Source organism: Somniosus microcephalus, chromosome 10 (genome assembly GCF_052327205.1).
Source record: "Somniosus microcephalus isolate GS21.2 chromosome 10, FLI_Smic_1.0, whole genome shotgun sequence".
NCBI classification, from domain to species: domain Eukaryota; kingdom Metazoa; phylum Chordata; class Chondrichthyes; order Squaliformes; family Somniosidae; genus Somniosus; species Somniosus microcephalus.
In genome coordinates this window covers 62719550-62740825 of record NC_140996.1, presented here as the reverse complement: position 1 = coordinate 62740825, position 21276 = coordinate 62719550, and the positions used below count along the sequence as shown (strand labels likewise).

The following is a 21276-nucleotide window of genomic DNA, read 5'->3' as shown; positions in this document are numbered from 1 at the left end:
TGCACTGACTCCCCAAAGCCTTTCCACCATCTACAAGGCACAAGTCAGGAGTGTGATGGAATACTCTCCACTTGCCTGGATGAGTGCAGCTCCAACAACACTCAAGAAGCTCAACACCATCCAGGACAAAGCAGCCCGCTTGATCGGCACCCCATCCACTACCTTAAACATTCACTCCCTCCACCACTGGTGTACCGTGGCTGTAGTGTGTACCATCTACAAGATGCACTGCAGCAACTCGCCAAGGCTTCTTCGGCAGCACCTTCCAAACCCATGACCTCTTCCACCTAGAAGGACAAGGGCAGCAGGCGCATGGGAACACCACCACCTCCAAGGTCCCCTCCAAGTCACACACTTTCTGACTTAGAAATATATTGCCGATCCTTCATCGTCGCTGAGTCAAAATCCTGGAACTCCCTACCTAACAGCACTGTGGGAGTACCTTCACCACATGGACTGCAGCGGTTCAAGAAGATGACTCACCACCACCTTCTCAAGGGCAATTAGGGATGGGCAATAAATGCTGGCCTTGCCGGCGACGCCCACATCGCATGAATGAATAGAAAAAAAACTACCCTCATCCACCCTCCTTGTTACCACTTCAAAAGACTCAATCATGTTAGTCAGACACGACCTTCCCTTAACATTCTGACTTTCCTTGATTAATCCGTGCCTTTCTGAATATTGATTAATGCGGTCCCTCAGAATTTTTCCCAATAATTAGCCCACAACAGCAACAACTTGTATTTATAGAGCGCCTTTAATGTAGTAAAATGTCCCAAGGCGCTGCACAGGAGATTGTAAGACAAAAAATTTGACACCGAGCCACATAAGGATAAATTAGGGCAAGTGACCAAAAGCTTGGTCAAATGAGGTAGGCTTTAAGGAGCGTCTTAAAGGAGGAAAGAGAGGTAGTGAGGCGGAGAGGTTTAGGAAAGGGCGAGGCCATGGAGGGATTTGAAAACAAGGACGAGAATTTTGAAATCGAGGTGCTACTTAACCGGGAGCCAGTGTAGGTCAGCGAGCACAGGGGTGATGGGCGAACGGGACTTGGTGCGAGTTAGGACATGGGCAGCCGAGCTTTGAATGACCTCAAGTTTACATAGGGTAGAACATGGGAGGCCAGCCAGGAGTGCGTTGGAATAGTCAAGTCTAGAGGTAACAAAGGCATGGATGAGGGTTTCGGCAGCGGATGAGCTGAGGCAAGGACGGAGACGGGTGATGTTACGGAGGTGGAAGTGGGCGGTCTTTGTTATGCTGCGGATATGTGGTCGGAAGCTCATTTCAAGGTCAAATAGTACACCAATGTTGCGAACAATGTGGTTCAGCCTCAGACAGATGTTAGGGAGAGGGATGGAGTCAGTGGCGCGGGAACAAAGTTTGTGGCGGGGACCGAAAACAATGGCTTCGGTTTTCCCAATATTTAATTGGAGAAAATTTTTGCTCATCCAGAACTGTATGTCGGACAAGCAGTCTGGAAATTTAGAGACCGTGGAGGCCAAGGTTAGACTGACTGGCCTGTAATTACTAGGTCTATTCCTTTCTCCCTTCTTAAACAACGGTACAATGTTTGCTGTCCTCCGGCACCAGGCCTATAGCCAGAGAGGATTAGCAAATGATGGTCAGAGTGTCCGCTATATTTCTTCCCTTGCTTCTCTTAACATCCTGGGATACCTTTCATCTGGACCTGGCGGTTTATCTACTTTTAAAGATGCTAAACCCCTTAATTTTTCCTCTCTCACTATGGCCGGAATTTTCTGTACCTGGGCGGGTGCGGGCCTTCGACGTGGCAGGTCACAACCCTGTTATTGCTTCCATCTCGCTGCTGAGATTGACTTTGTGCTAATGGAGCCTATTAAACCCGCCTTCCACGTTACCCAGCCAATTAAATGGGGCGGGTCTGATAATGTCATCGATTACGCATTTTCAGCGGGACATTTAAAGGAGCCATGGTCACATTGCATTTCAAGGTTCATCTAGGAGTGCGCAGGCAGCATACTGGAGGTTTTGATTGCTCCAAACAGTTGGAGAGATGGCTGCACCCAGGTTCTCCAATGACTCCTTCCATATGCTTGTGGAGGGAGTCAGAGCCCTTCAAATGGGTGGAAGAGACCTCCCCGGAGACAAGAAGAGCCTGGCTCCAAATTGCAGAGGAGGTCAACAGCAGGGATGCGTTCAGGAGGACCTGGGTGCAGTGCCGGAAACGTTTCAATGATCTCATTAGATCAGGAAAGGTGAGTACAAAGCCACACTCAACTTCACCCTGCTGTGCCTCTCATCACATCCCCACCACTCTGCCTTCCCAACTCTACTCCTGCACGACCAGTCGTGAATGGTGGTGGACCATTAAACAACTAACGGGAGGAGGAGGCTCCATGAATATCCCCATCCTCAATGTTGATGGACCCAGCACGTGAGCGCAAAAGACAACGCTGAAGCGTTTGAAACCATCTTCAGCCAGAAGTGCCGAGTAGATGATCCATCTCGGCCTCCTCCTGAGGTCCCCACCATCACAGAAGCCAGTCTTCAGCCAATTCGATTCACTCCACATGATATCAAGAAACGGCTGAGTGCACTGGATACAGCAAATGCTATGGGCCCCAACAACATCTCTGCTGTCGTACTGAAGACTTGTGCTCCAGAACTAGCTGCGCCTCTAGCCAAGCTGTTCCAGTACAGCTACAACTCTGGCATCTACCCGATAATGTGGAAAACCGCCCAGGTATGTCCTGTCCACAAAAAGCAGGACAAATCCAATCCAGCCAATTACCGCCACATCAGTCTACTCTCAATCATCAGCAAAGTGATGGTGTCGTCGACATTGCTATCAAACAGCACTTACTCACCAATAACCTGCTCACTGATGCCCAGTTTGGATTCCGCCAGGACCACTCAGTTCCAGACCTCATTACAGCCTTGATCCAACCAGAGGTGAGGTGAGAGTGACTGCCCTTGACATCAAGGCAGCATTTGACTGAGTGTGGCATGAGTAAACTTGAAGTCAATGGGAATCGGGGAAAACTCTCCACTGGCTGGAGTCATACCTAACACAAAGGAAGATGGTTGTGGTGGTTGGAGGTCAATCATCACAGCCCCAGGACATCGCTGCAGGAGTTCCTCAGGGCAGTGTCCTAGACCCAACCATCTTCAGCTGCTTCATCAATGACCTTCCCTCCAACATAAGGTCAGAAATGGGGTTGTTCGCTGATGACTGCACAGTGTTCAGTGCTATTCGCAACTCCTCAGATAATGAAGCAGTCCATGCCTGGATGCAGCAAGACCTGGATGACATTCAGGCTTGGGCTGATAAGTGGCAGGTAACATTCGCGCCACACAAGTGCCAGGCAATGACTATCTCCAACAAGCTAGAGTCTAACCAGTGCCCCTTGACATTCAATGGCATTACCATCACCGAATCTCCACCACCAGCAACATCCTGGGGGTCACCATTGACCAGAAACCTAATTGGACCAGCCACATAAATACTGTGGCAACAAAAGCAGGTCAGAGACTGGGTATTCTGAGGCGAGTGTCTCACCTCCTGACTCCCCAAAGCCTTTCCACCATCTACAAGGCACAAGTAAGGAATGTGATGGAACACTCTCCACTTGCCTGGATGAGTGCAGCTCCAACAACACTCAAGAAGCGCAACACCATTCAGGACAAAGCAGCCCACTTGATTGGCACCCCATCCACCACCTTAAGCATTCACTCCCTCTACCACCAGCGTACCGTGGCTGCAGTGTGTACTGTCTACAAGATGCACTGCAGCAACTCGCCAAGGCTTCTGCAGCAGCACCTCCCGAACCCGTGACCTCTACCACTTAGAAGGACAAGGGCAGTAGGCGCATGGGAACACCACCACCTCCAAGTTCCCCTCCAGGACACACACCATCCTGACTTGGAAATATATCGCCGTTCCTTCATCGTCGCTGAGTCAAAATCCTGGAACTCCCTCCCTAACAGCACTGTGGGAGTATGTTCACCACAAGGACTGCAGCGGTTCAAGAAGGCGGCTCACCACCACCTTCTCAAGGGCAGTTAGGGATGGACAATAAATGCTGGCCTTGCCAGCGACGCCCACATCCCATGAATGAATCAAAAAAAACTTAGACCAACATACCTTGCACATCCACCCATCCCTCTCTACATTATCACATCCTCACCTGACTAGCCACCCCTCACACTTACCCTCATTCTAATGCAATCGTACCAACTAACAACACGTAAGGAGTCCACTTGGCATTGCCACCCCAAGCCATCATAGTCTCCCTCTTAAGATGTGACCCATCACTCTCACTCACTCTTCTTTCCCTCCTTGCAGGGGAAGAGAGCGCACAATAAGAAGGAGAAAACTGGAGGTGGGCCTCCATCATCTGCCCCTTCACAACAGCAGAGGAGGCTGCGTTTGAAGTATCGGGAGTGGCCGAGCAGCTGGAGGTGGGAGACGGAGAGTGGGGGACATCTCAGCAACCTGGTGACAGAATTACACATCATACACTACATGGCATACAGCAGTCACTCATATGGGGACTGATGTCATCAGCCACTGAATGGTCATCATGTGCATAATTGTATGTGTACCCATTCTTCATATGGCATATCTAACTCATCTCTTTACTCTCCCACAGGTCCATCAAGAGCACCCCCATTGTCCAGGAGGAAGAGGAAGATGACTCCTCAGAGGAGCCTCCAGCCTCTGAGGGCACACCGTCACCAGACATGAGCGCACCCAGCACCAGCACAGAGAAGCACACATCGGTGGGTCCCACGCAAGATAGAGTGGTGTTGTCACCGGGTCCGTCACAAGTGAGCAAGAGCAGATGGTGGAGACAGGGACAGCAATGGAAACTCCTCAATAACAACAGAAAACGCTGGAAAAACTCAGCAAGCCAGGGCAGCATCCGTGGAGAGAGAAACAGAGTTAACGTTTCAGGTCGATGACCTTTCGTGAGAACTGAAAAAAAGCAGGAAATGGAAAGCAAGTTTAGGGGCTGGGAAAAGGGGGAGGGGATGAAAGAACAAAAGGGAAGGTCAGTGATAGGATAGAAAGCAGGAGAGATTAAGAGACATTGAGAGACATTAAGAGATATTCAAGGCGAGAGGAGGTGGTAATGGAAATTCCTCGCCGGTGGGCGCAGGACACGCCCAGCTCTGCTCAGCTGCATGCAGAGGGCAATCCTGGGGGTACAGGAAGAAGTGCAGTGGGCTGAGACAAGTTTTGTGACCGCGATGTCTGCAAATGTTCCGAGAATGGAGGAGTCCATCTCCAACATGTGCACCAGAGTGTCACAGGCGATGGCGACTGTGGGCTTTTCCATGGATAGGATGGCCACCTGTATGGAGCAGCTAATGTGCCACTCACAGGAGCACATGGTCTCTATGGAGAATAGATGGCTATCTCTGGAGTATAGATGGCAGAGGCTCATAGACCTTCTGTCTAGGAGGTCATGTCAGCATAGACATGGGTCCTCATGACCCCACTGATGTGCAGCAAGGTGCTCTCCAGTTCCTTGCTAGCAGGGAAATGCGGGTGGCCCATGAGAGGGATGACGGTGAGAGGGGAGATGGAAGTGGGGGCTCCTCTCAAAGCACTTACACATCTTCCCCATTGCCACCCACTTAGTCAGAGCCCCAGATGGCTCCTCGGATCGCGATAGCCGAGTCTGCCCCTGCACAGTCGCAGGAGGAGCAGACTTTGGCGGGGTCATCACAGGCTTCAAAACCCAGAGGACGCTCTGCCAAGAGTGTCTAAGCAGTCGCAGCAGAAAATGAGCAGGCTGCCTCTACCTCTGCTGAAGCCACAGGGGTAGCTCCTCGTAGAAACATGCTAAAGAGAAAGATGACACACAAGTAGATTCACAAGGGTGGCCACTTGGGTGTTTTATTCAATGTTAATGTCAAGTTTCTGTTAATGTATTGTCAACCATAAAAATCTTTATTTTCACCACTTTCCTGTCTTGGATAAATTTGTGTGCACCTTTGGAAGTGGCTCAGTGAGTTGGTGAATGGTGAGACATAACGGTACCTCCAGCAATGGTGGTCAGTGTGAAAGGAATGGCTTGGTCATTGTAGGGGTCCTTTATGGTGTGGCTGTGGGATGTTGCCAACCTGGCGAAACAAGTGGCAGCCATATGGGTGTACTGCATAAAGTTAAGTAAATCTGGACATGATGAGGCCATCCCTGGCTTCCCGGGCAGCAATGTGCTTGGGTGCTGGTGGGATCTGGCCCGCAGGTTCCTCCAGCTCCTGCTCCTCATATTCCAACTGATGCTCCTCCTCTTTCTCCTGCTCCTCCTCCTCTGAAGAGGCTGCGCGCTCAGTGCCTTGCTTCTCATGCAGCACTAATCCTCGCTGCTGCGCTATGTTCTGCAGGGCGCAGCAGACCACGATGATTCTGGAGACCCTGGCTGGTGGGCACTGAAGTGCTCCTCCAGATCTGTCAAGGCATCTGAAGCGCTTTTTGAGCATGTCTGCTCTATGACACATCTGGTGGAAACGTGGCTTTCATTGTATCTCTCCTGGGCCTCAGTACTTGGGTCTCCTCAAGGGTGTTATGAGCCACGTCTTCAGTGGATAGCCCTTGTCTCCAAGCAGCCAGCCGGAAAGTCTGTTTGGAGGAGCAAAGAGCTGAGGGATGGGGGTGGTGGACTGGCGCAGGACGAAAGAGTCACGGCAGCTGCCAGGGAATATGGTGCACACATGCATGATGATCTTCCTATGGTTGCAGACCAGCTGCACATTGAGGGAGTGGAAGCCCTTGTGGTTGACAAAGACTCCTGGGATATGATGGGGTGCCCTGATGGCCACATGTGTGCAGTCGATGACGCCCTGCACCCGTGGGAAGCCAGTCAGAGCGGCAAATGCTGAACGCCTGTTCAGTAACACTGACTTCATCAGTGACAACGTTGATATAATTGGTTGACTTATCAAAGAGGGCATGTGTGATGCATCTGTGGGCGGCCGACTTCGAGATGTTGCAAATATCTGCTGCAGATTCCCTGGAATGGGCCTGAGGCAAAGAAGTTGAGGGCGCTGGTGACTTTGACAGCCACTGGTAAGGTATGTTCACTCGCTTCTCTGGGCTGCTGATCATGCTCGAGCAATCTGCAAATGTCTGCGACAACCTGGCACGATAGCCTGAGCCTCCTGTGGCACTGCTGCTCTATCATTTCACTCCTAAATGTCCTAGCTCTCATTTTAAGATTATGCCTCCCCCCCCGGATCCCCCCTGCCCCTCGCCGATCTGGATTCCTCCATCAGAGGAAATCGTTTCTCTGTATCTACCCTATCGAGTTGCTGATCCAGTAGTGAAAGCTATTTTGTAATACTTGACCTTAAGCTAAATGGGGCTTGAAGGGACTGCTGATTTTACCTGAAAATTATTTTGCAAATGCCACTGTTAGTCTCTGAAGATGCCCAATAAGCATCATATTCAAATTCTTCCTTATCTCTCAATTGTTGGGAAGGTTAAGAGTTCATTATTCCCCAATAACTGGCTACAGGTTATTAATAACAAAAATTACATTTACTAAGCTACTTTTTAACAGTTAAGGATATGTTTTTGAAAATTGGATCTCATTTAGAATCTCATATTTGTTGATTCACTTACTGCTTTATTCCCAGTGCAAAGTTCAGTGAATGATACTTAGCAGATTTACACTTGGTGACACAATAACAAATGCGAAAGCTCTGAGAATATGTCATATAGCTTGCCAATTTATTCAGGTTTAAATATTTAGATATTTTTTAAACTGGCTGCCTACATTTGTCTAATTTTCAATCTCTTCCCATTGTAATACTGCGAGGTGGGCATCTGGGGGTAGGGTTTCCACTGGGTAATTGTCCTGAACTCGGCCAAACCAGCGTAAAAGATCGAGGAATTTTCAGCGCAAGTTACGTCCAGCACAAATCAAGTTTCTGCGATCTTTTACGCCAGTTTAAAAACTATCGTGCTGGAACCCAGCCCCGCCACAAAACTAGCCACGCCCCCAGATCAAATTAATGAGCACGGCAAGTTTCCGCCAATTATGCCCGTTTGTGGCCCTTCCAGGAGACTCTTCAAACTAAGCTTTTTTTAGGCTCGAGTAAGCACCTTTTAAAAGTTTTTAAATATTTAATTTACTAAGAAACTGACTAGTGTACACCAATGAAACTAGTAAATGGTTGAGTAGTTTATTAAAGTCATTTTCAATGATTTAAAATCAGGTTATTCACAGGTGGTGAACTCGACACTCATTAAAAATGCTTATTTTTTGTGACAAACCCAAGTTCAGCTGGATTAATAAATATTCACCTAAATATATCGAGGAATATTTTTTAATGCAAGGGGGAAAAAAATAAACTATTTGGCTGTAATTTCCGAGCTGTGTACACACCCGTAGGGACCTCACGAAGCGCATGCGCTGAAAACCGGCATTTCCGATCTGTCAAGAATGCTCTTGACAGATCCTCCGCCTGCCCTGGAGAAGGGCCTCTGCGGGTGGAGAGTTCCGCTTTCTGCACAACCTCCGCCCGCTGAAACCCTTAAAAATCTTACGCCTGCTAACCAGCATAAGAGTTTTTTAAAGTTTTTTTTTAATTTCACTCATTTATAATTTAAAAATACTTTAAAAAAAGTTAAGTTTATTTTTAGCCCCGTAAAACACTTTATTTTTTTCAAAAAATTAAATTTTTGTTTAAAATATTTAATGTAATTTTAACTCATTTTAAAAACGTGATTTTTTTTAAAATTATTTAACGTTGTAGTGTCTTTTTTAGTGATCCCCATTCATACTTTTGACAGGTCTACCTGTCAAAAGTATGAAGGGGGATTCCCTTCTCCCATTGGCTCGCCTGGCCCGCGTATCCCAGGGCAGCACGGTGGCATAGTGGTTAGCACTGTTGCCTCACAGCGCCAGGGACCCGGGTTCGAATCTGGCCTCGGGCGACTGTCTGTGTGGAGTTTGCACATTCTCCCCGTGTTTGCGTGGGTTTACTCCGGGTGCTCCGGTTTCCTCCCACAGTCCAAAGATGTGCAGGTTAGGTTGATTGGCTATGATAAATTGACCCTTAGTGTTAGGGGGATTAAATACGTGGGGTTACGGGGATAGGGTGGGATAACTGTTCGTGTAGGGGTTACGGGGATCGGGTGGGATATGTGTCGGTGCAGGCTCGATGGGCCGAAATGGCCTCTATCTGCACTGTGGGGTTTCTGTGATTCTGTGATTCTGTGACACTTGCGAGCCGCCTGCGCCCCTGGGATACCTGGGCCTCTGCAGCGTGCACCAGGGGAGGCCCAGGAGAGGAAGAGTCCGGACCTCAGGAGCCCTCCGGTAAGGGCGTAGATTTTTTCCCGCTAGGAGGCATTCGCACGCAGGAAGCCTCCTATCGGAAATGACAGGCCATTATGTTCTGAAACACTACCTGACTGCACTGGTTCATGGAAGATTTGTGATTATGCAAATGATTTGAGTGTAAACTTGCACCATAACTTCCCTTCAGAAAACTAGTGCAATTTGCACCTAGATTGTCGATTGCATCCAAAGCAGAAACTCTATCCCCTAATGTATTTTTGGTTGATGTGTTAAAGTCTTGGCTTCTCAGGTTTATAGCCCAGCAGACTTAGTTGGTTTGGCTCAACTCCACTTTATTTCCAAGAAGCAAGTCTTAATCATTTCACGTGCAATAGCTGCAGTGTTGAATGATTGTTTAACAAAACTTATTATCACTTACAGGTATTTAAAAGTTTTGTATGATGGTATATGGGTTTATGTGAATACATGTGTGTGTAAATAAATGTTTGTGTAATGTTTGAAATAATTGCATTGCTGTCCATTTATAATTAAAATCTTTTTAATGCTGAACAATAGGAACCAAAATTGAGACGATACAGAAACATACATTGTTTGTATTGGCTCTGATAAATAAACTAAATAAAAAGTGAAAAAAGCCATGGTCTTCGAGCATTAATGCATCTCAAATTTCTCATGTTGGGTTTGGGCGATTACCCACCTGTGAATGGAAGTGCTGCTGTCATGGATATGCTACCTTTTGTTGTCTCTGATTTCTATCTTTCTTTTCTGTAATTCAAATAGTTATGTTGTAAGAATATAATTGCTGTCATCACTAGTCTTAACTTGTATTCATAGAAAAACTGTGCTCAGAACACTCTTCAACTTTCCAGTTGTGTAGCTACTGGGTGGAACTGTCAAATTGCCCACATCTATAAATGTGGGTAATTAATTTACTGGCAAAACTTACTTGCATTAAGAAATTATAGTGTGGTTGCCAGCTTCACTCATCGCCAGACGTAAACTCAAATTGAAATTGATTGTCAGTGGTGAAACACATTTGCCTTCAGTTATTAATACAGCTGTGCTTTACCTTAGATGTTTGTGTTCAACAAAATCCTTTCAATTATGTACTTGTTTGACATCACATATTTAAGATTGCTTCTTCATTAAATTTTGAACATATTTAAAACAAAGTATTCACTAAAGAATACAATGCAAGGTGATGTCATAAACATGGAAGCCTAGAAATAATTGCAATTAAGTGCTGTCTCTCCCTGCTTGTCAAAATCATGGGGAATGCATTATATTTGGTATTAGTTTTGTGGCAGCCACATGCTGGTCTGTGTGAAAAACCTATTGGAAGCACCATCGGTGCAGAAGCTGCACATTTCTTTCTGTAAACTAGGGGATCTCTTGCCACATTGCTCATGGTGAGTTGGGAATATGCTTGTTTGAAATGTGGACCTATCAAATAGCAACAAGAAACCTCAAGCCATGCGTGGCTCTCAGCTTGGGAAAACCTGCTGGTGGAGAGTACAGTGAAGCGCGTGATTAAGAGTGCCAGCAGTTATTTTAGTGGAAGTATACATCCTTATGATAGCAGCCCTCTGTGCTGGGGATTGGGGACGTGTATGCTACCTTTACTCCTTTACTAGAGAGCATTGCTGGTGCTGCAAGTGGAATGGCTCCTCTTTTTCTCTTGTTAAATCTGGGTGGTTGCTGCTAAGCATGTAACCGATGATGTCAAATAGAAAGCCAGCAAGACCATTGTATTCATTTTACAGAGTCAAAACTTTGAATAATATAGATGGAAACATTTATAGTTTAGATTTCAGTTGTCTTAATTACATAGAATTGCATATAATATGCAGCCTAGAAACAGGCCACTTGACCCAACTAGTCCATGCCGCGTTTATGCTCCACTCACGCCTCCTCCCATCTTTCTTCATCTAACTCTTATCAGCATAGCCCCCTGTTCCCTTCTCCCTCATATGCTTATCTAACCATCCCTTAAATGTATCTATACTATTTGCCTCAACCACTCCCTGTGGTAGCGAGTTCCACATTCTCACCACATCTGGGTAAAGAAGTTCCTTCTGGATTTCCTATTTGATTTCTTGATGCTTATCGTATATTGATGGCATCTAGTCCTGCTCTCCCCCACCGCCCCCCCCCCCCCCGCCACAAGTGGAGACACTTTGGGCAGGATTTTCATTGGGCCATGGAGGCGGGATTGGAGGCGTGTGGGGGGTTAAAATTGCAAAAACTGGTGGTGGGCCCCATCCCGCCTCCAAGCAATTTTCATTCATTCGTGTCTAATGGTCCCGCCTCCAAGAGGTGGGATAGGCCGTTAAGGCCCTTAACAAGCACTAAATTGCCTCTATAATGCCATTTTGAAAGGCCTTTGCGGTTTTAACCCTTTTCCCACGTGAAACACGCCTGATCTGAAACTCGACGGTGAAACCTGGCGGGGGCACAATTGGATTGATGACTATCAGCTGCAGCTCAACCATTAAAGAGGAGATTTGATCAGCCATCATTTGCAGGTGGCAGGACTTTGTTGTCTCAGGTCTGGGGGAACTTTGAGAAGGCATAACCACAGCTGTGGAAGTTTGGAGCCTGACACCCATCTCCAGTGTGACCTCCTGGGAAACCCCTCTCGCCATCTTCACTGAGCGCTTCCTCAACTGAGGCATATACCAGAAGCATGGGAGCCATTTATTTCCTTCCCTTCTGGACATTAGATGAGGACGAAGACCAGCCGCGGCACCAGCAGAACCATGAACAACAGCAGCACCAACAGCAGCAGCACCAACAGGAGCGCCAAGCTGCTGCTCACCCACCTGAAGCTGCACAGGCCAGAAGGGGCCAGCGAATGGAAGCCCGTCGGTGCAGGAGATACCCCCCAAACAGGGTCTACAGACACAGGGTCAGCTATCTCAACATGTCTGAGCAGCAGTGCCAAAGGCGGTTCCGACTTTAGCGAGAGGTAGTGGGTGACATCTGCACAATGCTGCAACAACACCTGCAGGCCAGAGGACCAGGTGGACAACCCTTACCAGTGGCCGTCAAAGTCACCACCGCACTCAACTATTTTGCCTCGGGCTCATTCCAGGGATCAGCAGCAGACATCAGCGGCATCTCCCAGGCGGCCGCACACACTTGCATCACGCAGGTAACCGATACCCTCTTTGCCATCGCGCACAATCACATCCATTTCACCAAGGATCAAGCAAGTGTCACGGCGTGTGCGGTTGGATTAGCTAATCTGGCAAGCTTTCCAAGGGTGCAAGGCATCGTTGACTGCACACATGTGGCCCTTAAGGCACCCTATCGCAATCCAGGTATTTTTGTCAACCGCAAGGGCTTCCACTCCCTTAACGTTCAGCTGGTGTGTGACCCAAAGAAGGAAATTTTGCAAGTTTGTGCCAAGTACCCTGGCAGTTGCCATGCCTCCTTCATACTGCACCAGTCTAGTGTGCCTCCGCTATTCAGTCCGCCAGACCAACTTAACGGATGGCTACTTGGAGACGAGGGCTATCCCCTAAAGACGTGGCTAATGACGCCATTGAGGAGCCCATCCAACGAAGCTGAGGAGGGCTACAACTCCAGCCCCATGTCCACCAGAGCCATAATCAAGCAAACCATCGGTTTGCTGAAGATGCACTTCAGATGCCTGGATAGATCAAGTGGAGCCCTGCAGTATTCAAAAGCCAGGGTCTCCAGAATCGTCGTGTTTGCTGTGCACTTCACAACATGGCACAGCATCGTGGCTTGCAGATTCCTGAGGACCAAGTGGCTTGTCACATATCCTCCTCAGATGAGGAGGAGGAGAGCGAAAACGAACATCTTGCAGAGGCCCATCAACCAGTGGCAGCAGTACGCGAGAACATTGCTGCCTGGGATGCAAGGAACGCACTCATCTTGGCCAGATTTGCTTAGCCTAGCCAATCAAGCACTTTTGCCTCGCAGCTTCTTACCTGAGCATCGACAGTGGCCAAGGACCAGCGGATTCCTAGCAATTTGGCCACCATACTGACAATTGCAAGTAATCCTAAGCCCTCAATGTGAAAGTCCCATTCGCCAAATGACACACGCCACAATTACAGCAGTAGCCATCAGATTTTTTATTTACATTATTCATCTGATGGCTTTTTCACAGAAAACATCAAATTTCACCCAAGTGACTACCCTTGTGACTTTGTGCAATATCTTTCTCTTACACATGCTCCTACGTGGTGCTTCCCCTGTGGCTTCAGCAGATGTGGAGGCCTCTTGCTCACTTTCCTGCTGCTCCTGTCTCGACACCTTTGGCGGGCGTCTCTGGGATTGCGAACCTGTGAGGGCTCGTCAACAGTCTGCTGCTCCTGTGGCTGTGTAGGGGTTGAGACGCCGATCTCAGATGGGTGTGGACTCTGGTGGGGCTCTGACCGAGGGCTTTGCAGTGGCATGGAAGTGTGAACACTTGGAGAGGAGCCCCCACTTCCTTGATGTCTGCCACCAACTTTCCTCTCATGGGCCAGGTCCCCCTCAGCGCTTGCAAGTGGCTTAAGAGCACCTTGCTGCACATCAGGGGGGCCATGGGAACCCGTATCTGCACTGGCAGTCCTACTCAAAAGGACTTCCATGAAGGTCTGGTTTCTCTGTTCAATAGATGACCATCGCTCCTCCAGAGATGTCATTCTATTCTGAACACTCACCATGTTTTCTGCACTCTGGTGACTTACCACCTCCATGGAGGTTGCCATCCTTTCCATGGTGATGCGTTCATGTGCCAATGACTCCACAAAGGCTCTGCTCATGTTCGCTATGGACTCCTCCATTCGCTCCACACTCGCAGCGACCCTGGAGACAAAACCTGCCAGAGACTCCTGCATCTGTTCCTGGAGTTCCAGCACCGCTGATCTTATGGATGGACCCAGAGGCAGAGGGTCGACATGCAGCTGAGCCGAGCTGGCAGAGTCCTGCGCCCTCCAACTAGGACTCTCCATTGCTGTCCCTGTCTTCACAATCTGCTGATGCTCACTTGTGAGCTGTGATACACCAGGTGACAACACTACTCTATGTCCCGAAGGTCCCACCGAGGTGTGAGTGTCTGCGCTGGTGCTGGGTGCGCTGAATTCTGCTGATGCTGCGCCCTCAGAGGTTGGCAGCTTCCTCTGAGGAGTCTTGAGGCTCATGCTGTTCCTCCTGGCTAGTGGGGACGGATGCTTGCGATGGTCCTGTGGGGGAGTAAAGGAAAAAGTCAGAGATGTGATGCCAAGGTTACATGCACATTGCATATTGCAGATGATCATTAGTCCATCTGTTAGAGCTTCCGAATCGTTATCAGCGACTCATGCAATGTCAATGAGAGAGATGGAAAACTATTCTGTCACCAGCTTGCTGTGATGTACCCCTCTGTCCGTCCCCCACTTGCGCATCTTCCTCCACTCCTACGATCTCCAGGACCGCCTCCTCCCAGGGGATGAGGTGGGCTACTGAGGGTGGCCCTCCTGTTCTCGCTCTTTCTCGTTTATTGTGAGCTCTCTTTTTCCTGCAGTGAGGGAGACAAGTGGAAGTTGAGTGAGAATGAAGGAGTGAGTGTAGAGATCCCATAGCATAGATACTTAGAAGGAGACAAAGATGGAGTGAGGTGGCAAGACCAAGGGCCCTCCCTGTGTGTTATCAGCTGTTTTCATAGCATCACAGTGATGGGGAGTGTGAGGGCTGCATAGTTGAATAGTTAGGTGAATGTGACCATATAGAGAGAGGGAATGGGAATGGGTAAGGGTGCATGGATGTCAGTGTCAAGTGGGATGTGGAGGAAGAGATTGCTAAAGCTGAGTGCTGGTGAGGAAAGGCAATGGGGCTCAGATTGAGGGTGATGGGAAATTCATACTCACTTTTCCAGTGCGCAGAAGGTCATGAAATCTCTTCCTACACTGAAGCCAGGTTCTGCGGGTTAATGATAATGAGTTGACCTCCTCTGCCACCTGGATCCACACAGCCTTGGTCTGCTGGGAAGGCTGCTTCCTCCCTGAAGAAGGGAAGAGCACCTCTTTATGAGCTCTTGCTCCCTCAACTAAAGCCTGCAAGGCAACGTCATCAAACCTCGGAGCAGCCCTAGCTCTCTCGCTGGCCATTCTTCCTCCAGGTCCCTGTAGCATGAAAGGCCACAAGGTTGGCAGTCTGCAGAAGAAGCAAGGCTTGTTGCAGACCTTAAATGCAGCAGCAATGATGGCGTCATCGGAGGCGACTTTCAGACTGGAAAAACTCATTTGCCATGGGTTCGCACACGTTGGAACTCAATTGGCCAATTGAGTTAAAATCGTATCAATCTCCCACATCGATTTAGATTCGGGTGGATAACACGAAATGCGGATTACACGACCCCAGCCCACCCCTGAATTAAAATCCAGCCCTCTGTGTCTACTCTATCAAAACCTTTCATAATTTTAAAGACCTCAATTAGGTCATCCCTCAGCCTTTTCTTTTCAAGAGAAAAGTGTCCCAGCCGGTTTATCCTTTCCAGATAGATATAATCTCACATTTCTGGTACCATCCTTGTAAATCTTTTTTGCACCCTCTCCAGTGCCTCTATATCATTTTTTATAATATGGCGACCAAAACTGTACACAGTACTCCCAAGTCTGATCTAACCAAAGTTTGATACTTTAATATAACTTCTCTACTTTTTAATTCTAACCCTCTAGAAATAAACCCTAGTTCTTGGTTTGCTTTTTTTATGGCCTTATTGACCTGCGTCGCTACTTTTAGTGTTTTGTGCATTTGTACTCCCAGATCCCTTTGTTCCTCTACCCCATTGAGATTCTTATTTTCCAAGTTCCTATTTAACCCCAGCCCAAAATTATATTTTGTGCATAAAGCTGTGTGCTGAATTGTTTTGACAAAATAGTAAAGTGTATTTCACTGTGATTTTCTTTAGCTTTATTTCCTTTTTTTCTGCAGAGACCTGGTTCCTTTTTCTATCCACTTCACGGTGGCTTGCTGTTCGGTTAGATGCACTTTGTGCGGTTTTTGTCAGCACTGTTGCTTTTGGTTCTATTTTCATTGCAAACCGTAAGTAGGAATTTCAGCTCTTTCTTTACAATGTAATCGGTATTGTAATTTATGGATATAATTATTAATGCAAAGTTTAGCGTTTTTGTTAAAAAAATTCTGTAAAACTGACTATCAAACTAATTTTCTTTTGTTAAAATTTGTTCTTTTTTGTCCTACATTCATTTTGCATTACTTAAGGAGGGGTAGCAGGTGAGTTGAATATAGAAATATGTGGAGTGTTCAAATGTACTTCTGGTTGATATGACCACTAATTGGGAACTTCAGTGCTATTAACCTACAAGCTTTGAGCAAGATCTTGATTTCATGCTGTGGCACTGACAGAATGGGACAGGCATTATATTGTGTTCAGTTACGTAGAGCAGTTCGTTTTTTTTGTTTTGAGAAACCAAGGTGAGGGGCCAAAGTCCATAGTGCAGAACACCACCAAGGCTGAAAAGGATAAAAGAGAAGACAAGATAACTCAGGAAGGAGTGAATTGGTGACAGCAAACTTGAGTTGCTTACTGTGCATGTTTCACTTCATACTTTAAAAGGGAGTGGGGGAAAAATTCAGTATCGCCCCATTTGGGGCGCTATTATTGGCAGTGCGCAAAGTTTAGCACCTGGCGCTAATTATCGTCTCTGACAGCAAACTTGGTTTTTATCGCCCCTGGAGGTGATTGGAGAGCTAAATCAGGCGCTTCACACCTGTCTTAAGGCGCAAAGGCCGAGGAGCGAGGCGCTACCTCAGAGCGCTGGCGAAGCAAGGAAGGGCAAATCCAAATAAACCTGCAAAGTGCTGCTCAGTACTCAAAACTCTTTCACACAGCGTTGAATCTCTCCAGAAGTCTCTCTCTCTCTCTCTCTCAGGATGTGTGGTGCAAAAATATCACCGACAAAAAAAGGCAGGAAGCAGTCGCCTTTAAATAGTGCTCCCCTAGTCCCTTTCTGACAGCATAATGCTCCCCTCAACCTGTCGTTGCTAGCGGCAGGCGGTAAGGCAGGGGGCGCCACTCAATATCCGGTCCGGGGCGCTTACGGGGCGTTGCGCACTCGACTGACGACACAATCTGCCAGCGCAGGAGATCGTGGCGGTAGTGTTTAGCGCCGCCGCAAAATGTCTAGTTAATTTCGCCAGCATCGCCGCGCCTGTCCTCTAGTTGCTTTGCACCCCAATTGGCACCCTCTTAAGGCGCTAACGGGAGGCGCAAGCAACTGAATTTTTCTCCCAGTGTGTTTAGAAGTTTTAAGTTCCTGCTCACGACGCACAGCAAGGTATCCAATGCATCCTTCCTTGCAAAATAATACTCATCCAAGTGATAACGGGAGGGGCAGGAACAAAAGAGGGAGACAACATAAGAAATAGGAGCAGGAGTCGGCCATTTGGCCCATCGAGCCTGCTCCACCATTCAATAAGATCATGGCTGATCTTCTACCTCAACTCCACCTTCCCCATATCCCTTGATTCCCTTAATATCCAAAAATCTATCGATCTCTGTCTTGAATATACTCAACGACTGAGCCTCCACAGCACTCTGGGGTAGAGAATTCCAAAGATTCACCACCCTCTGAGTGAAGAAATTTCTCCTCATCTCAGTCCTAAACAGCCGACCCCTTATTCTGAGACTGTGACCCCTGGTTCTAGACTCTCCAGCCAGGGGAAACATCCTCCCAGCAACTACCCTGTCAAGCCCTGTAAGAATTTTGTATGTTTCAATTAGATCACCTCTCATTCTTCTAAACTCCAGATAATATAGGCCTAGTCTACTCAATCTCTCCTCATAGGACAATCCACCCATCCCAGGAATCAGTCTGGTGATCCTTTGTTGCACTCCCTCTATGGCAAGTGTATCCTTCCTTAGGTAAGGAGACCAAAACTGTACACAATACTCCAGGTGTGGACTCACCAGGGCCCTATATAATTGCAGTAAGAGGTCTTTACTCTTATACTCAAATCCTCTTGTAATAAAGGCCAACATACCATTTGCTTTCCTAATTGCTTGCTGTACCTGCATATTAACTTTCTGCGATTCGTGTACAAGGACACTCAGGTCCCTCTGAACACCAGCATTTCCCAATCTCTCTCCATTTAAAAAATACTCTGCTTTTTTTTTTCTACCAAAGTGGATAACTTCACATTTCTCCACATTATATTCCATTTGCCATGTTCTTGAGAAGTGGAATTTCTTTTTCACTTACTACCCAGTCAGTATTGAGTATGAGCACTCATATTTAGATTGGACTCAGTAATCGCATCCACGTGGGCAAATTGTTTTTAGATTTGTAGTCAGTTCCACAGTGTGTTTTCTTTGAGTTTGTTTTAATTTTATGTGCATATTTGCATGTTGATATTGCATGTGTACAAAGCATGTGCCCAAATATGTAGACTTTAAAAAAAAAACAAACAAATGCAAATGGAGGTGGTACAAGGGGGCGAGGATATGGTGATAGTATAGGGAGCACTTCTCGTATTCAGAGCTTGTATAGGCAGCATTTATTTTCACAGGGGGGAGCCAAACATGGCATAGCACTTCCCTGAACCTTCATCTGATGGCCAGCATCTGAGGCAGCCAAACTATCAAAACAGGGCTTTTTCCTTTGGCACTCAAGAACTTACCAGCTTCAGAATGTTTCTAATCCAGAAGCCTATAACATGAAAAGATGTGTTTATTGGTGCAGTGATCATGACTGCAACCCATTCGAGTGTGACATTCTAACATGCTGAAAATCATGGCTTACTCGTGGTTTATTATCCAGGGCTCGGAGTGTTTATTTAGCAGCTTCTAGTGGGAAATTGAATAGAGCGCACAATAAAGTCCCGCACAGGAGACTGGTCAAGAAGGTAAGAGCCCATGGAATCCAGGGTGCCTTGGCACATTGGATACAAAACTGGCTTAGTGGCAGAAGGCAGAGGGTGATGGTCGAAGGTTGTTTTTGTGACTGGAAGCCTGTGGCCAGTGGGGTACCACAGGGATCGGTGCTGGGTCCCTTGCTGTTTGTGGTCTACATTAATGACTTGGATATGAATGTAAAGGGTATGATCAGTAAATTCGCGGATGATACTAAAATTGGTAGGGTGGTAAATAGCGAGGAGGGTAGCCTCAGTCTGCAGAACGATATAGATGGGTTGGTCAGATGGGCGGAACAGTGGCAAATGGAATTTAACCCGGAAAAGTGCGAGGTGATGCACTTTGGGGGGTCTAACAAGGCAAGGGAATACACAATGAAGGGAAAGACCCTAGGCAAGACGGAGGGTCAGAGGGATCTGGGTGTGCAGGTACACAGATCCCTGAAGGCGGCGGAACAGGTGGATAAGGTGGTAAAAAAGGCATATGGGATACTTGCCTTCATTAGCCGAGGCATTGAATATAAGAGCAAGGAGGTTATGATGGAGCTGTATAAAACACTGGTTAGGCCACAGCTGGAATACTGTGTGCAGTTCTGGTCGCCACACTACAGGAAAGATGTGATCGCGTTAGAGAGGGTGCAGAGGAGGTTCACCAGGATGTTACCAGGGCTGGAGCGCTTCAGCTATGAAGAGAGACTGGGCAGATTGGGTTTGTTTTCCTTGGAGCAGAGGAGGCTGAGGGGGGACATGATTGAGGTGTACAAAATTGTGAGGGGCATAGATAGGATGGATGCTGAGGAGCTTTTCCCCTTAGTAGAGGGGTCAATAACTAGGGGGCATAGATTCAAGGTAAAGGGCAGGAGGTTTAGAGGGGATTTGAGAAAGAACTTTTTCACCCAGAGGGTGGTTGGAGTCTGGAACTCACTGCCTGAAAGGGTTGTGGAGGCAGAAACCCTCACAACATTTAAGAAGCATTTGGATGAGCATTTGAAATGCCATAGCATACAAGGCTACGGGCCAAATGCTGGAATATGGGATTAGATTAGACAGGGCTTGATGGCCGGCATGGACACGATGGGCCGAAGGGCCTCTATCCGTGCTGTATTACTCTATGACTCTAAGACTCTAATAGTATTAAAATTCTTCAAATATGTCTCGAAAGTCATCGGCCTATAAATTCGGTGACGCCCCGCCAGCACGTTTGCGCCGGAAATTTAGCGCCCGCCGCCGAGCCAGTTGTGCCCGCCCCAAATTCACTTTCAGCGCCCCAAAGCGGAACCGGGCGCTGGTACAGGGTGTGCCCGCCCCGCTTGGGGCGCTGAAAGTGAATTTCAGCGCTGCCGGTCCCGCTGCGCCACCCGATGCGGTGCGGCAGGCTGCTGTACTGCAGGCCTCCCCCTTCTCTTAAGGGGGAGGTGCCTGCAACGGCCGGAGCCCCGTTGAAAGTGCCGGCAAAAGAGCCCGGCACAACGGCGAAGTGCCGGGCTCCACGGAAACCAGCCGGCAATGCCGCGGGGGGGGGGGTGGAGGAGGCCGGGGAAGGAGGCGCGGGCAGGCGGCCGCCGAAAAAGCGGCCGGCCGCACCTCCGCTTTAAATAGCGCCTCTAAGGCTGCAGCACGGCCAGGTTTTCAAAACGTTGTTAGCGGCCGCCAGGGAAGAGGCGGCCGCTACTGAAGATGGGGATCGGCGTGGTTTCGGGCGGTACCGGGGCGCTGCGCACACCGATGACGTCATCGGCGCCGGCGCCGCGCTACCGGCTTACGCCGATTTAAAGGCCCACCTAATTTCAGCGGCGACGCAACTTCCGGCGCAACCCACTCTTGCGCCCCTAAATGGGCGCAAACCCAAGGGAATTTCTAGGCCATCGTGTTCATTTACCAGTTAATACCTGCCTTGGATTTGAATCTTGTGCTAATAAAGCTTATGTCAACTTTTGAATCTTTTAGAGCCAAGATGTCATAAGACTTGGCTCGGTATTATCACAGAAATCACAGAAACCCCACAGTGCAGATAGAGGCCATTTCGGCCCATCGAGCCTGCACCGACACATATCCCACCCGATCCCCGTAACCCCTACACCAACACATATCCCACCCTATCCCCGTAACC

General features: G+C 48.1%; 1 protein-coding gene across 1 annotated transcript in view; it reads left to right on the top strand.

Annotated features, from left to right (window-relative positions):
- Nucleotides 1-21276, top strand: part of abcc4 (ATP binding cassette subfamily C member 4 (PEL blood group)) — a 516746-nt gene that overhangs the window by 352833 nt on the left and 142637 nt on the right. Inside the window, exon 23 of the mRNA XM_085999895.1 lies at nt 16227-16337. Within this exon, the coding sequence (XP_085856021.1) occupies nt 16227-16337 (111 nt within the window). The remainder of the gene's footprint in view (nt 1-16226; nt 16338-21276) is intronic.